General features: G+C 39.0%; 1 protein-coding gene across 5 annotated transcripts in view; it reads left to right on the forward strand.

Moving 5' to 3' along the window:
- Nucleotides 1–17,588, forward strand: part of sptbn2 (spectrin, beta, non-erythrocytic 2) — a 95,297-nt gene that overhangs the window by 63,743 nt on the left and 13,966 nt on the right. For all 5 annotated transcript variants that reach the window (XM_079606574.1, XM_079606575.1, XM_079606577.1 and 2 more), the window contains 21 exons: nt 4,759–4,910; nt 5,053–5,226; nt 7,307–7,398; nt 7,511–7,591; nt 8,400–8,515; nt 8,766–8,878; nt 8,992–9,179; nt 10,391–10,508; nt 10,612–10,770; nt 10,855–11,157; nt 11,441–11,594; nt 11,679–12,073; nt 12,159–12,263; nt 12,404–12,562; nt 13,173–13,384; nt 13,484–13,621; nt 13,803–14,022; nt 14,126–14,479; nt 15,075–15,257; nt 15,402–15,604; nt 16,451–16,541. In XM_079606574.1, the coding sequence (XP_079462700.1) occupies nt 4,759–4,910; nt 5,053–5,226; nt 7,307–7,398; nt 7,511–7,591; nt 8,400–8,515; nt 8,766–8,878; nt 8,992–9,179; nt 10,391–10,508; nt 10,612–10,770; nt 10,855–11,157; nt 11,441–11,594; nt 11,679–12,073; nt 12,159–12,263; nt 12,404–12,562; nt 13,173–13,384; nt 13,484–13,621; nt 13,803–14,022; nt 14,126–14,479; nt 15,075–15,257; nt 15,402–15,604; nt 16,451–16,541 (3,710 nt within the window). The remainder of the gene's footprint in view (nt 1–4,758; nt 4,911–5,052; nt 5,227–7,306; nt 7,399–7,510; nt 7,592–8,399; nt 8,516–8,765; nt 8,879–8,991; nt 9,180–10,390; nt 10,509–10,611; nt 10,771–10,854; nt 11,158–11,440; nt 11,595–11,678; nt 12,074–12,158; nt 12,264–12,403; nt 12,563–13,172; nt 13,385–13,483; nt 13,622–13,802; nt 14,023–14,125; nt 14,480–15,074; nt 15,258–15,401; nt 15,605–16,450; nt 16,542–17,588) is intronic.

Genomic DNA, 17,588 nt, shown 5'->3' on the forward strand with positions numbered 1-17,588 from the left:
TTTATTTTTGTTTGCAAAACTTGTTTTTTCTCTCTCAGTACTTTATTTTTCTTTTGCAATACTTAATTCTTTTGCAAATATATGTGCCATTAAATTGACTCCATATCCGTCCGTTACACCAATGTGAACACTCTCATTCATTCCCGATGTGGAGCTGTTTAAACCAAAGACTTTAGGGACTTTGGTTAATCTTTGAAAGTACGACCATCGCTCCAGAACTGTCAGATCTGCGTTCACGCTGCTGTTGATCCGGAGAGAGCAGCTGCCATGTAAATGTACACTATGAAACCGCAGTGTTTCCCCACACATTATCGTTATTTATGTCACAAACATTTAAATAACTGAGGTTAAAAGTTTATAGTTTGGGTATGAACAGTAAATCATCTTTTGAAAGTATTTTGACACTTGAATGTATTGTATTTCTTATCGTTACGCCAGGAGGTGGCGCAAGTGAGTGTTTAAAAAAAGTGTTTGTCATTGAATCGTTCATTTTAAAGATTTATTCACAAACACTGATTCATCCAATAATGAAGCAAGTCTTTATGAATGAGACCCCAGTCCATTCAAATGTTTTATATTTTTTTGTTCAAATTAAACTTTTAAATAGACCAAAAAAATGAATATTTTGTCAGAACCTCTAGTTATGTTAGTTATGTATGTTATTTTGTTTAGTTGTCTGTTTTTTTTCTTCAGAATCATGGGAGTCTTTATTTTGCACAAAAAAATCGTGCCAGAATTGTGCAGCTCTACTAGCTAGACATTAACCTTTAAAGGACACTGTTAATGTCCACAGACTTTTCAAATTGAAGTGACTTTTATGTTTCTATGGCAACACTTTCCTTATAATGGGAATAATGCCATGCAAGTTAATGAATAGGAGCTTATTGTGTTTGTTAGCAATGAAATCGAAGTACAGGCTCATGTGACGTTCTTGTGCTAGAAAGGTTTGGCTGAGATTGACATCAGCATCAGTGGCATCAGTGCAATAATGCGAACGGAGCTGTGTTGTCTGGACACAAGTGATGTTGTGTGTGTGTTCTGTGATCTGGTTAAAAGCTGTTTGGTGTAGTTCAGACCAGAAACGTAACGTAGTTCAGACACCCCAATACTCTGTCTATAGATGTAGTGGTAATGAGAACGTGCCGACAACTCACACAGATATTATTTACATTCACACATGCTTATACATCTCTCTTACTTCAAAGTTATTTTTGGCTCTCACTAGATCTCTTTGTGGGTGTTGTAAACGCCCTTTTCTTGACTGTGTGTGTGTGTGTCTGTTCTGAAGGCTTGGTAGATGTATGCAAAGCTTGTGTGGAGTGGCTCTATTGGTCAATGGGCTTCCTGTCTGCCAATCAGCTCATTTGTTCACTGGAAGCTCATGAAGATGCAGCTTTAGAGATCCTCGTTGTGTGTGTGTGTGTGTTTTCAGGTTAATCTGTAATTGATGGATTAGTCGGCAGTGAAGATCAGCTGTTGACATTTACAAGAAACATTTATACTGAAAATGAATTCTCCCCCGTTTCACACAAATATAATATGAAAAAACATTTTCCTAGTATATCAAGTCAACAACCATTTTAGCGTGAAGTGCCACTTTATATTTCATTGAAACATCAGCTGTCCCTTAAATTCTAAAAAAAGATTAAAAGGTCTTAATCAGGGCTTCGGGAAACATGAAGTGAAATGCTTCATGATCATCAATGGTGTGTTAGCTGCTCCAGACGAGGGACACAGATCATCAGTCACGCATGACACTGATCTCTTAGACGGTCCTGAAAGCCTCTTCAAAACCTTGTGGACTGAGAAACTTCTTTAAAAAAAGTTTGTAATGTATTGAGAACAGCCATGGACTCTTAGATCAAGTCTCATTACCTCTTCCTTGTTCATTGTGTAATGTAGGTCATATGTGTATGCTGTAACTATGTGAACTATCGATGTGGAAGGGGCAGCAGACAGATTGGTGTGTGTAAATTGTTTTGAATAGCAGGCAGGTACTGATAATCCGTTCATATTGACCGTCCATCTTAATGGTCAAATGACTGCTGTACCCTCTTATTCCTATTTGCATTGTAAAGCAGGTCAGAGTCCTCAGACTCCCTTCTGCTTCCTGTGTGTGTGTGTGTGTGTGTGTGTCGGTGTCGGTGTCGTCCTCCTCAGTGTGGAATGCTCAAGGTCTCCTCATTTCTAAACAGATCAAGGCTGAAAGTAGTGTACCAGAACTCTACAAGTCTGATAGCACACGCACACTGACCCTTCACTGCAATTTTTGGGCCTGTTTTGATCAACACACAAATTCCTTTTATTTGGTAAAAGCTAAATATTTATACTTTCAAAGCACAATGCCCTTGAACACCTCATTTAGTATGTGGGTGTGTGAGTTACTACTGGCAGTTATATCACGAAATTCCATTCAAATATTTGATCGCACAAATGTTTTATATTTGAATAGATTTTCATATGTAATTAAAACATCAATGTCAAAAACTGCACACTATATCCAGGTGTATAATGTGTTTTTCATCCACTTATGAGCGACCAGCGATTCCTAACAAGGAAAAGCTCCAAATATGCTGCAACATGAGCCTCATGTTTTTGCATAGTAATAGAAGACATTGCAACAAACTGGCCAGAGGCTGAAATTATCTAGGCGTAAAATCAAAGTCAGGCCCTACTCAGGCTAGTTCTGGACTCTGCACCTTAAACTAGTAAAGCGGAGCGTTTTTTGCCATTATGTGTGCATATGAGTGTATTTGTGTGCTTGAAAGCATCGTCCCTCCTCTCAGCGCTGGTGACCAGCAGAACAGGTTTCCTCAGCTGATGTGTGGAGTTTGTTGGTGAGAGTTTGATCATATCAGTGGAAGCAAAAGGACCAAGCCTTGTTCTGTCTGACTGTGGTGCTATATACACACACACACACACACACACACACACACACACACACACACACACACACACACACACACACACACACACACACACACACACACACACACACACACACACTGTGTGTGTGTGTGTATATATCTTTTTTATATATATATACACACACACACACACGCACTGTCTATATATAGCCTATATATACTGTTTTGTAACTGTTTATTTTTTATTTTTAATATATATATTTGTTTAAGTTGGTTCTGCTTTGGGACTGTGGACAAAAATGCGCAGCCCAAATTAGTACCAAATGTAACCTGTATCATGTAATAATCCGGGTCGTGTTCACTAATCTGGTCTAACACATCTATCTCAAAGTATAATATTATTTATTGTATACTATTATAAAAAATGTTATATTAAAATTTTAGATTTGTAAAGAAATCCAAATGTTGTGTGTGTGAATGGTAGCTCATCTTATCCAAGTTTTCTTGGTGTAGGTCTGTGTGTAGGCTATGTGATTGTCCCACTGTTAGAGATACAAGCATTTTCTGAAAGAAACCATAGAAAAGAGTTTCATTGATGAAATTTCGACTAAGAGTGTTAAGATAAAAAGATATGAGAATTTAATCGGGGATGAGAGACAGCCTTTAAGGTTTTACCGTCTGTGAATTTTTTTTTTTCTTTCTGAAATGGGTTTCAAACCGCGATCAGGCCTCTACAGACATGCACACACTGGCTTTTCAGATGTGGTGTCCTTTACTATTCAACTACCTTTTTAGCAGCACAGAAGTCAATCACTGTGTGGTTTTCAGTCGTACATGTACAGGTGTTTCTGTGTGTTACAGTGTGGTCCAATTCCCTGTGAAATAACAAGCTCAGCCCTAATGGAAGACCGTGTGTGTGTGTGTGTGTGTCTGTGTGTGTGTGTGCAAGAGAAGATCTGTGACCAGATGGCTCTGAGGCTGACCTTGTGTTGCCTCTCACTGCTTTTGTGCTCTTGCATTATTTTGTGTGCTTGTTTTCAGCATTTACAGAGAGCGTGTTTGTTTAATGACTGAGGCGTTTTGTGCTCATGACATTTTTTCTTATCAGCAATTAAATTACCATGCTTCATTTAAACTTGTTACAGGAATTATCTTGTCATATTAGCGTATACGACACAACATGCAGCTCTCGCTCAGTCTTTCCGAATATAGGTGGTAGTAGTGAGGGGGAGCTTGTAGTTGTAGTAGTGTTTGTGATAAACAGCTTGTTGTTCCTCTGTAAAGGTCAATGAGATGACAGCAGTGGGTTGAGCCTCTTACTGACCAGCCCCATATGCTTTCACACAAGTTCCTGTGACACTAATACAGTACTCTTAGTGGACACTTATCTGTCTGCAGTCATATCAAGCATTCTTGTTTCTGGTCTCTTTCCATCTGTCTGGCGGTGTCATTTTTTAAAATTCAGATTATGGGCAGAGAAACATTATAAAAATTAGGATGCTTTATCTCGTCACAGTGCTCTCTGCATTTAAGTCCCGCCCCTTCCGTCACATAATTGGCTGGCTATGAGTGAGGTCTGCTCTGATTAATGTGGGCAGCCATCAGTCAAGCTGTCAGCGTGCTGCAGTAATTGAGTTGCTTTAATAGAGATTAGAGTTACAGTCAGTCCTCGGTCTCTGCATGTCATTCTTGAATGTTCATTTTATGCACAGTTGTAAAGTGCAGGTCCTGACATGGCTTGTTGCAGTAAAATTTATGAAGTCTTGTTTTTCTGCCTTTAAATTAGTGACCTAATGTTTTTCTTTAGAAATATGTGTATTTTTGGGATAATTTTTGAAATGCATTCGCAGTCTATGTTTGACCTCCAGACCTCTTTTTTTCTCTCTTCCAGATGAGAGAGAGGCAGTGCAAAAGAAGACTTTCACTAAATGGGTGAATTCTCACCTGGGCCGTGTGACCTGCAGAATCGGTGACCTCTACACTGACCTCCGCGATGGACGCATGCTTATCCGACTGCTGGAGGTTCTCTCCAGTGAACAACTGGTCAGCATCCATTCCTCCCTCCGTCCCTCTCTAATAAACCTGTTTTTCTTGTCATATTCATCTGTCAGTTTCAAACACTTAATTGCTGTGATTATCCATACACTTTCATTTAATTCTTTTAATTTCTTGTTCTCTCTCTCAGCCAAAGCCAACCAAGGGCCGTATGCGCATCCACTGTCTGGAGAACGTTGACAAGGCTCTGCAGTTCCTAAAGGAACAAAAGGTTCATCTGGAGAATATGGGTTCTCACGACATAGTCGACGGAAACCACCGCCTCACACTTGGACTCATCTGGACTATAATCCTCCGCTTCCAGGTAGGATGATGTGGCTTCGACTAGACATAGGTGTGTGTCTAAGCCTGTGAGTCAGTTGATACAGCATCTCTTACCCATCATTGATCAAATGGGAACACCTGTTTTTAACTAAATTGGTGTTATGTCAATTGATTGGTGCACTAATTATAGTTGTGTAGGGAATCTCACATTATTAAATATAGTCCTGACTTTGAAATTTGACTCATAGACACATGTTGAGCCAAACAAAAAGTCTTAGTGTGATTATCTGTCATTATTGTGATCTTTTGTCTTTTAACCCAATTCTGTTCTTTTTGTTTGTCTTTCAAATGGCTTCATCAGTGTCATCTATTCATAATGAAGATAATTAACTTATTTGTGTCGGCCACTTCATTGCCCTTTTTTATTTGCCTGTCCTTTTTTAAATCAGCTCAATATTCTTTCTATTGAAATAAGCTAATTATCAAAGCCCAGTGATCCAGACTGCTTACTGTGTTTCATCACTGCTTCTAATTATTTTGTGAAGATGTTGCTGATGTGTTTTATTATGTTGCTGAAGAGTGAAAACAAGATATTGAAAAAAAAATTCATTTTCCTTTTTTTTGTGATTGAATTGAAGCAGATTATAAGTTCTTGTAAGGATACTCCATATATCCATATACTCTGGAACGGATCTAGATTACTTTTAAAATAAATTATTACTTTTATTAAAGGGATACTTCAGCATTTAGCATTAAGTTTTGTATCTGTAGAAAACCTGTAGTATTTTCGAATTACCATGCTTCCCTCCCTCATGTCCCCCTGAGACGAGAGATTTATCTATTTTTTGTCTGAAAAAAATCCTCCAATGACGCAAAAATCGTCATTTCGCGTCATCGGAGGATTTTTTGGATAGAGACTAGAGACTACAGCCAGTAGAAGGCGCTAGTTCCACATTTTTTCAACCCGCCCATAGAGGGTGGGATCTCACTCACAGAATGTATAGTGTCAGCCATCTTTTTTTGGAAGCTAAGCCAACAGGCTCTTGCTCTGTGGAGAAAGCTGAGTAGTAGGGGTTACCATACATCCTTTTTCCCGGACATGTCCAGCCGTCGAGATCGTCCAAAATGTCCAGGATTCGGCTTTTGCTTTCTATATTTGCCATTCATTGTTGTTTACATGAACACCTTTTGTTTCAATCTAACTGAATTCGTTCTGATTGGTGAATCTGAATGTAGTGTTTACATGAACGCTAAACAAGTGATCGGTTGATGTGCGTTTTAGCATTGCTAAGAAAATTCCCGCTCCTCCCTGAGAGATACAAGACCGGTGCGTCTCACAGGTGCCGCTCATCAGTAATCACACCACCGGCCTCGCGTCGTTCTCCCCCGGCCCTCAGCCGTGTCCTGCTCGCCACAGTAAACTTAATGAATGGCGACTGTAGAACGCAAAAGCCGAAAGCCATGTGACACTGAAGACTGGAGTAATAATGCAGAAAATTCAGCTTTGCAATCACAGAAATAAATTACATTTTATTGTATTAAAATAGATATTAAATTGATAAAATTTGAATTGTAAAATTATTTCTTAATATTGCATATCTGCAAGTATATGCAGCCTTGGACAGCATAAGAAACTGACCACAAACTTGTCAACGGTAGTGTATAAAGACCAGTAAACGATGTGATTGGCAGCAAAAATGTAATGGTTCCTGTGTGTAATGGTTCCACTGATGTTATGGTTGGTTTGTGTTAAACTTAAAGGCCATGAACACACAACAGCTAAATACGACTGTCACAGCTCTTCTGAGTGTCATGTACTAAATCATTTTAAGTGCACACAGTGTTTGGTTATTTATATGACAACTGCATTCTACAACTTAATTCTCTCCCAAAGATTCAGGTACTAGTGATTACAGTATTTATGTTAATTTCCCAGTAATGTATACAAAACTGAACTAAACAATAACTTGTAGAACATAATCAAAACAAAAATGGGATCTATGTTGACATGAGTCTACTAAAAATGGCTAAAAACTCACCCAAACCTAAAATCTAAACTGAGAGTTAAAGATCAGAAGTTTAGACTGTTAAATGTTTTTCCGTCTCACTTGTTTGAACAGATCCAAGACATTAGCGTTGAGACGGAGGACAACAAGGAGAAGAAATCCGCCAAAGATGCTCTGCTGCTGTGGTGTCAGATGAAGACTGCAGGGTAAGAGAGGAAGAGAAAGAAATGAAGTGAATCGATGACTGAATGATGCTTCTGTTCTCTTGAACACACACTAGTTCTGGTTCTGTCCTAATGAAAGCTACTCTCCTTTCAGGTACCCGAATGTCAATGTCCACAACTTCACCACCAGCTGGAGAGACGGTCTAGCGTTCAGTGCCATAGTGCACAAACACAGGTATCGATCTGAGCTCACAAACACACAAACTGACTTACAAGTACACCGGTACAAGGCCTTTGTTCTCAAACGCATGACAAGCTTTGGTATGACTGCAATTTCCACATAGTAGCATGTGCTCATGCTCTTCCCGGCCCTTCATTCTTCAGCATGTTCCCACACATACAGTGATGTCTGCAGGGGCCTCCAACGGCAATCTGGAACTTTAACTTTGTTGTGTATAGATGTGTATAGATAAATATAAATCAGTAAATTGAAGGAATCATTTTACTCTAAATTTGTGAATTCTGAGATGTGTAAAGACGTTTGTTTTGTTAATCCAGCTCTTTGGTTTGTTTTTTGTTTTTGTTTTTTATATGCTATGGAAGCATGTGCTCTAAAATGGTCCCAGCTGTATTTACTGTACATTGTATGATTTGTATATTTGAGGTGAGATTCCTCTTTCGTCTTCCTGTGAAATGATTTCATCAAACTAATTGGGCCACGTAGGATCTCTTGCTGTATCAGTATCAGTACCACCATCTCCTCATTTTTGCTCTCTTCCTCTCAACTGTCGCCCAGCAGCTTTTGTTCTTTCCTGCAATTTTTTTCATGCAGCATAACATAAAAAAGGAAACGTTGAATTAGGTTGACCTAAATAAGGAGAGAAAATCCCTCACAGTGATGGAGTGCTTCCCTCTTTTGTTGGAGAACTGTACTGCAGTGTTCTTAGTGTCAAACTGAAATGTCCTCTTGGCAAAGAGTTTTACCGCCTCAAAATAAAATTCCTGTTGATTTTCTAATTTCTTTCTTTCTTTCTCATTTTTAGGTCAGACTTGATTGACTTTGATAATCTTAAGCGCTCTAATGCCCACTATAACCTGCAGAATGCCTTTAATGTGGCTGAGAAGGAGCTGGGTCTTACCAAGCTACTGGATCCAGAGGGTGAGATTCAGATATGTGCATAAATAGCAAATTCATGCATCATTTTTAACCAGATAGTAAAGACACATCTAGCCACAGACACTCGACAAAAACAATATAATCTGAGATGCACACAGAACCTTTGGTTGGAAGGTGTCCAGACAGACCAAATCAAGAGACAATCTGCCAAAGAAAAAGAATGAACAAAAGAGCATATTTTTTATTATTATTGACTAGCTAATGTATTTCTGTCATTTCCCTTGCTCTCTAGATGTGAATGTTGATCAGCCTGATGAGAAGTCCATCATCACATATGTGGCCACATACTACCACTACTTCAGCAAGATGAAGGCGCTCGCTGTAGAGGGAAAGAGGATCGGCAAGGTACATGGAGAGCGCGAGAGAATTACCATTATTAGCCATTTCCTGAAGTGTTTCTGTAAGTGTGGGTCATTACTCTATAAACTGAATAGGGGTGTATTCGACTGTTTCTGTAGGTGCTGGACTATGCTATCGAGGCAGATCAGCTGATAGAGAAATACGAGACTCTGGCATCAGAGCTGCTGCAGTGGATTGAACAAACCATCGTTACCCTTAATGACCGTCAACTCGCTAACTCACTGGGTGCGGTTCAGAACCAGCTACAGGCCTTCAATACCTACCGCACAGTGGAGAAACCACCTAAGTGAGTGATCAAGTTAAAAAAATGGTGTAAATGAGGGGTATCAAGTCAAGTTTGAGCCTATTTGCTTTTTTTAATGCACGTTCCTGGTCTTACTGATCAATTGGTGCATGTTATTACATAGCAGAACATATTTTTTTAATCTTCAGTTAAAATGTATTAACTTGCTCTTGCTTTGAAACAACTTGACTTTTCCACTGACATCAGCTAAGCTGTGCAGGCTTTTCATCCATAAAATGATTTTCTATCTTGGTTTGTCTTAACCAGTACTAATATCTAAGCATTCTTATGTCAAGAAGCAAAATGACTTAAGATGTTCTTGATTTCTGCCAATGGAAAATGTTTTCCCTGTGAATTAAGCTTATTTTTCTTGCCCCATTGGCAGGTTTTTTTCTTCTTCTTGTTTTAAACATAATTTCACTTTAAAAAAAAAATCAGAACACAAGACTGAATATCTTCAAAAAGTAATTTTGCTCAAAATTTCATTAAATAATGTTGATAAACACCCAACACTACATAATCTATTTGTTTTCCAATACAGTACAATTCTTACAGGGATAGTTCATACAAAAATGTAAATTGTCTTGTCATTTACTCGCCCTTAAGTTGTTCCAAACCTGTATGAATTTCTTTCTTCTGCTAAACAAAATAAGATATTTTGAAGAAAGATTGGTAACCAAACAGTTGATGGGCCCCATTGACTTCCATAGTATTTTTCCAATGGGGTCCATCAATTGTTTGGCTACTGACCCTTCTTCAAAATATCATCTTTTGTATTTAGCAGAAGGAAGAGATTCATACAGATTTGGAACAACTTGAGGGTGAGTAAATGACACAAATAAAAACTTTTGGTAACACTTTATTTTACAGTGTCCTTGTTACATATGTTACATGTACTTACAATAGTATTAACAGTTAATTATGCATGATTTCATGCAACTAACCCTCAACCAAACCCTATAGTAAGTACATGTACTTAATTAATATTACTTAAATATATAATTGAACTGTAAAATAAAGTGTAACCAAACTGGGTTTTTTTTTTTTTACAATTGCAACAATTTTTCTCACTGAATATCCTGTTTAACTTGTGTATATACACACAACAATCACATTACAATAGAGTAAAATGAGCTCTATACTGGATTTTTATGTTGACTTTAAATGTTTAAAATTCTAGATGCATCCCTTTATTATTGTATGTGTTTTGACAGGTTCACTGAAAAGGGAAATTTGGAAGTTTTGCTCTTCACCATTCAGAGTAAAATGAGAGCAAACAATCAGAAAGTCTACATGCCCAGAGAGGGAAAACTCATCTCTGACATCAACAAGGTATATACACATCAAATGCTTTTGTATATGTGAATCTACACAAATCTAGCTTGAGTTTTGAGTGATGCTCATGGCCTGTTGTGTTTGCTGTTTGTCTGAGAAGGCGTGGGAGAGGCTAGAGAAAGCGGAACACGAGAGAGAGTTGGCACTGAGAAACGAGCTGATTCGTCAGGAGAAGCTGGAGATGTTGGCTGCACGCTTTGACCGCAAAGCAGCCATGAGAGAAACCTGGCTCAGCGAAAACCAGCGGCTAGTGTCACAGGTGAAGTAGATTGACACTTAGAAGAAAATATTTATAGTATGATGTGAGATGTTGACTAATAAAAAACATTGTCTCCACCTTTAGGACAATTTTGGTGTTGAACTGGGGGCTGTGGAGGCAGCCACTCGCAAACATGAGGCCATCGAGACTGACATCCAGGCGTATGGTGAGCGCGTAGCAGCTGTAGAAGCTGTTGCTCGAGAACTGGAAGCGGAGGGATATCATGAAGTGCGGCGCGTACTGGCACGGAGGGATAACGTGCTCAGACTGTGGGAGTATCTGAAGGAACTACTTGCGGCACGGCGAGAGAGGCTGCTAGCACACAGAGACCTGCAGCGCCTCCTACAGGAGATGAGCTACATCATGGACTGGATGGAAGACATGAAGGTATGGACTCATTCAGACTAGGGCTGCACAATTAATCGCAATGAAACCGCACGCGATTTGGCAAAGGCTGCGATTATTTTATGCGCAGCTTGTCAGTGCAGTGCGGGTGATCGGTAGTAAATGCTGCTCCATCTGAACGGCAGAGGGCGCTCTCACACAGACACGCTTCCTAGCTCTACCTTGCAACACCCCTACCCAACCCCCCCCACCCCCATTATGATATACTGTTTTATTGTCTTATTATATAGATGAGTCCTTTATATGTTTTTGTTTGTGTGTTTAGAGTCGCCTACAATCCCAGGACAGTGGAAAACACCTTCATGATGTGGAGGACTTGTTGCAGAAACACACACTAGTGGAAGCTGATATATCCTCACAGGCGGAGAGAGTCAAAGCTGTGCAGGCTGCTGCGAAGAGATTTACTTCAAATGAACAGAGTGAGGATACGCCCCACACATAAACAAACATGTGCTGGTCTTGAGCTCACAATTAAAACACAATTGGTTCTCCTCTCTCTTTAGGTTATAAGCCGTGTGACCCTGCGCTGGTTGAAGAGAAGGTGGACCTTCTGGGTCGAGCATATGGAGAATTGGGCCAGCTGGCAGCGGATCGACGAGTTCGTCTTGATGACTCGCGCAGACTGTGGCAGTTCCTGTGGGAGCTGGGAGAGGAGGCTGCCTGGATCCGAGAGCAGGAGCAGATCTTGTCCGGAGGAGATTATGGAAAGGACCTGAGCTCCGCTCTTCACTTCCTGTCTAAACATGAGGCCTTCAGGGACGAGATGGCAGCCCGGTACGGCCCTCTGGGGAATAGCATTGCTGGTGGAGAAGCCCTGGTAAAGGAAGGCCACTCTGGAGCACCTGAGGTTACAGAGCGAATCAAGGACGTGAGAGCACAGTGGTCACACCTCGAAGAGGTACAGAACCAGAGAATGGCTCAAACTTTAAAGTGGAATGTGTGTCTTTACACAGCACCACATTTCACACTCTCTCTTTCCACAGACCTCAGAGTTGCGTGAGCAGAGGCTCAATGAGTCTGTAGCTTTCCATCAGTTCCAAACAGACGCCAATGACATGGAGGCCTGGATAATGGAAACACTAAGACAGGTAAAACAAATATGTTTTACTTACTATTTGTTCACATTTCTATTTTGTCCTATTCTATTGTAAAGGAATTCATGGTCTAGCCTTGCTGCTGAGTTTAATCATCAGACTGATTTTTTTGTTATTCTCTGTTCTGTTTGTAGGTGTCTAGTCAAGAACTGGGCCATGATGAGTTTTCTACACAGACCCTGGCCAGAACGCAGAGAGAGGTGGAAGAAGAGATTCAAAGTCACCGATCACTCATCGACTCACTACATGAACAGGCCTCAACACTGCCCTCAGCATACACACACTCCCCACAGGTACACACAACACACACACACACTGGAAAGAAATTATGCATTAACTACAGATCAATAACCAATATTTACCACAATTTATATATTTGAATCGATTGACACCCCTATTAATATATTCAAAAAGTTTGGGGTCAGTAAAAGTTTAAAAAAAAAGAAATTATTACTTCTATTCAGCAAGAATGCATTCAATTGATCAAATGACATTAAAGACATTTATAATGTTGCAAAAGATTTGTATTACAAATATATTATGTTCTTTTGAATTTTCTATTCATCAAAGAATCCTGAATATTAAGCAGCACAACTGATTTCAACATTAACATTAATAAGAAATGTTTATTGAGCACCAATCAGCATAATATAATTATTTCTGAAAATCCAGCTTTGCATCACAGGAATAAATTAGAAAAATAGAAAAAAAAATTTTTTTTGAACTGTAATCCTATTTCACAGTTTTACTGTTTTTACTGTATTTTTATCAAATAAATGCAGCCTTGGTGAGTATAAGAGACTTCTTTTAAAACATTTAAAAAAAAATTGCTGAACCCAAACTTTTGAACAGTAGTGTTTGTTACTCATATTATTTATTTAAAGGCCTCTTGTTCTTGAACAGGTGGAGGGCCGTCTCCCAGCGATAGAGCAGCGCTATGAAGAGTTAGAGGGTTTGTCTTCGTCATGGCGACAGGCCTTAGATGGGGCACTTGCGTTGTATCGCATGTTTAGTGAAGCTAGTGCCTGCCAGCTGTGGGTTGGAGAAAAAGAACAGTGGCTGCACAACATGGAGATTCCCACCAAACTAGAGGACCTGGAGGTGGTCCAGCAGAGGTTAGAACAAATACAATGATCCTTGTGTAAGTTTTAATTATTAATCTTATTGAAATGGCATATATTGGTGTAATATGGTTTGTTTTGTTTTGACTGAAGGTTTGAAACTCTGGAGCCAGAGATGAACACACTGGGCACTCGCATTTCTGATGTCAATCAAGTGGCCCAACAGCTGCTTGGATCAGACAACCGCAACAAAGAGCATATTGACCAAACGCAAAACCAACTCAATAACAGGTACAGTCACCAACACAAAGAGCAGATTGACCACACCCAGAGTTATCTAGTTATATAGTTGACAAAACTATATCAAAGGAGAGATTAACAGCACACAAAACCAACTTAACTCGGATACACACAGAAAAGTTAGATAATCAGAAATGACCTCACACTTCTCCTTCTTCATCCTCCTCTGAAGGTGGTCGGATTTCCAGAGTCTGGCCAACCAGCGCAAACAAGCTCTGGAATCTGCACTGAATATCCAGAACTATCATCTAGAGTGTAATGAGATCAAGAGCTGGATGAAGGAGAAGACCAAAGTCATTGAGTCCACACAGAGCCTTGGAAACGACCTGGCTGGGGTCATGGCCCTGCAGCGCAAGCTCACTGGTATGGAGAGAGACCTGGAGGCTATACAGGTAAAAAAACACTAAAAAAACATCATTATATCTAATACAACCAGACAGAAATTGTTGCTTTTATATCTTTTCTTACTTGTTCTCTTCTCGTTGTCTTCCACAGGGTAAGTTGGATGATATGCGCTCTGAGGCCGAGAAGTTGGCGTCTGAGCATCCTGAGCAGGAGGAGGAGATCAAGGGTCGACTGGCTGAAATCCAGGACGTGTGGGAGGAGCTTCGAGCCACCATGAAGCGGCGTGAGGAGTCTTTGGGCGAAGCCTCAAAGCTTCAGGGCTTCCTCAGAGATCTTGATGACTTCCAGGCCTGGCTGTCTCGTACACAGACCACCGTGGCATCCGAGGACACGCCCACCTCTCTGGTCGAAGCGGAGCGTCTGTTGGGACAACATGAGGCCATAAAGAATGAAGTAGATAATTACAAGGAAGATTATGAGAAGATGAGAGCTACTGGAGCTGAGGTCAGTTAATGTAAATGTGGAAAAAAGATAAAAACCTTCATTGCTATACGAAGATTTTTTTTTATGTGTTAGAAAGAAGACTCTTATGCTGACTAAGGCTGTATTCTTTGATTAGAATATACCGTAGTAAAGCAGTAATATTGTCAAATAGTATTACAATTTAAAATAACTTTTCTATTTTAATATATTTTAATTTGTAATTTATTCATGTGATGGCAAAGCTGATTTTTCAGCATTACTCCAGTCTTCAGTGTCACATGATCCTTCAGAAATCATTCTAATATGCCGATTTGCTGCTCATGAACAATTTCTTCTTATATTAATGTTAAAACAGTTATTTTGTCATTTTTCAGGATTCTTGAGTATTTATTTGAAAAATAAATGTAATAACCCTTTGAGTGATCAATTTAATTTATCCTTGATTAATAAAATTAATTTATTTTTCTTTCAAAGAAAAAAAATAAATCTTACTGACCTCAAACTTTTTACCGGAAGCATATATTTTACTGAAATTTGACAAATACCTGAAAATAGTTGTTGTAAAGATAATTAAAGCAAATCATCTTTGTATCCATTTGTGATTGTGTGTGTTTAGGTAACTCAGGGACAGACTGATGCCCAGTACATGTTCTTAGCCCAGCGACTGCAAGCATTGGACACCGGCTGGCACGAGTTGAGAAGAATGTGGGAGAGCCGCCACTGTGTCCTTGCCCAGGCCTTTGATTTCCAAACCTTGCTACGAGATACAAAACAGGCAGAGGGCTTCCTCAATAGCCAGGTGTGTGTAGGCTATACTGCTTGTATTTTTGGTATTGTACAACTAAATAAGACACCATTTTAGTTGAATAATCTGCAAATAAGGACTCCTGATTGGTGGGTGAAACCTTAATGAAAGCTGATAACCTTATCTCTTTGCCCACAGGAATATGTTCTGTCACACACAGAGATGCCCTCCAGCCTGCAAGGGGCTGTGGAGGCCATCAAGAAACACGAGGATTTCCTTACTACCATGGAGGCCAGTGAAGAAAAGATCAATGGTGTGGTCGAGTCTGGACGGAGACTTGTATCTGACGGCAACACCTATACAGAGAAGATCCAAGAGAAGACAGTCTCCATTCAGGAGAGGTGAGCATGAAAAGACATGATTAGAAGATCAGTGTGGCCAAAATTAGTATTTTGGTAGTATTTTTAATCAAGTAAATGAATCACTGTAATAGTACAACGATGCCACAATATAGCTATTTTCCCATAAATTTAGCATACATTTGTTGTATAAATTTACACAGGTTTTGCACCAGTAAGATATTTTTTTAAAGAAATTAACACTTATTCAGTAAGGAGGCATTAAATTGATCTAAAGTGACATTAAAGACATGTATAATGATACAAAAGATTTCTATTTTTAATAAATGCTATACTTTTGAACTTTTTATTCATCAAAGAATACTTTGAGTATTTGAATGAAAAAATATAAATAATAATATTTTTCCACAAAAATATTAAGCATCACAATGTTTTTTAACATTGAGAATAAGAAATGTTTCCTGGTTTCTCAAGGTTCATATGACACTGAAGATTGGCGTAATGATGCTGAAAATTCAGCTTTGCCATCACAGGAATAAATTATATTTTAAAATATATTAAAATAGAAAACAGTTATTTTAGATTGTAATATTTCACAATATCTTTGTTTTAACTGTTTTTTTTTTTTAAATCATCAAATAAACGTATCCTTGGTGAGCATAAAATACTTCTTTCAAAAACGTAAAATTTAAATATTGTGTGCATACTGCAATAAATACTTAAGAAGCTGCGCTATATTGGAAATATATTATAGCTGTGCCGTATTCATCTCTATGGATCCTGGCAATGGTGTGCGTTAAATACATGCCCAGCCCTCAACAAACCCATTATATCCAGTCCAGATAACATCATGTTTTTCATCTCATGTTCCTTCTCGATTTCCTTTAGACACCAGAAGAACAAACAATCTGCAAATGAGCTGCTGGCTAAACTGAAGGATAACCGAGAGCTGCAGCACTTCCTTCAGGATGGACAAGAGGTAATAATACAATATACAGAGCAATTATTATAAGACAAAGTCCATTGGGAAAGATAACACGGACATATAAACTACACCAGTGAACCACAGCACATCCTACAGGATGAATCAAATAATGCCGCAGTTACACTGCATGGTTCAAGTGACCCAATTCCAATTTTTCCCTCCCATGTGGCACAGATCGGATATAATCCACGAACGTGTAAGCAGAGAAAAAAAGCAGGGATTCTGATATTTACAGATTGGATTCAGGCCTCATTCATATGTGGAAATAAATCTGAAATGAATCTGATACGTGCATTTGTGTCTGCCGTGCAAGCGGACAGATCGGATATTCTCCTGTAAATGCGAGTCGTGCATCATTGAAAAAAGTGACTTTTTAAAACATTTCACGGTACAGATTTATCTATAACAAATTAAACATCTCTAGTTAACTAGCAGAGTGTACATTTCATTCGTTTGTGTTAAATAAGAGGTGATCTGGTGCTGAATTACTTTTGAAATCATCCTGAGTGCTCGTTGCCGCTGTTATCAGTGACGGCGGCTCGAGCACAGCTGTGCGCTTCAGTCCCGTTGTGGAGACACTCAATTCGTTCCAGTGAAATCACAAAATAGAATGCATACAAACTAGGGGTGTAACGATACCCTCATGTTACGATTCGATACATATCACAATACTGAACTCACGATTTGATAATATTGCGATACTCCGACGTATGATAAAAGGTTAACAAATTTTTTTTTTCTGTTGATTTAAAAATGCTAAATTTGGTATTAGATTGTGGGTGTGAATGAATAGGCTTGGACTTGGTGCTGGTAATCCAATGCACAGGACAATGGTGACCCAGAATAAAAATATTCATGATTCTGAAGCTGAAAACTGAATTATTTTAGACTAATATGCTAACACTCTGTCACTGACTAGATATATTTAAAATAATGTACCACTTTTTACTGGTAACATAAGACATTTGGCATTATCAGGATTCAGGACCCACATATTATCCCCATTGCATTATTATACAGTATATTCAAAATTATATATAG

Source organism: Phoxinus phoxinus (assembly GCF_949152265.1).
Source record: "Phoxinus phoxinus genome assembly, chromosome: 3".
Classification (NCBI taxonomy): Eukaryota; Metazoa; Chordata; class Actinopteri; order Cypriniformes; family Leuciscidae; genus Phoxinus; species Phoxinus phoxinus.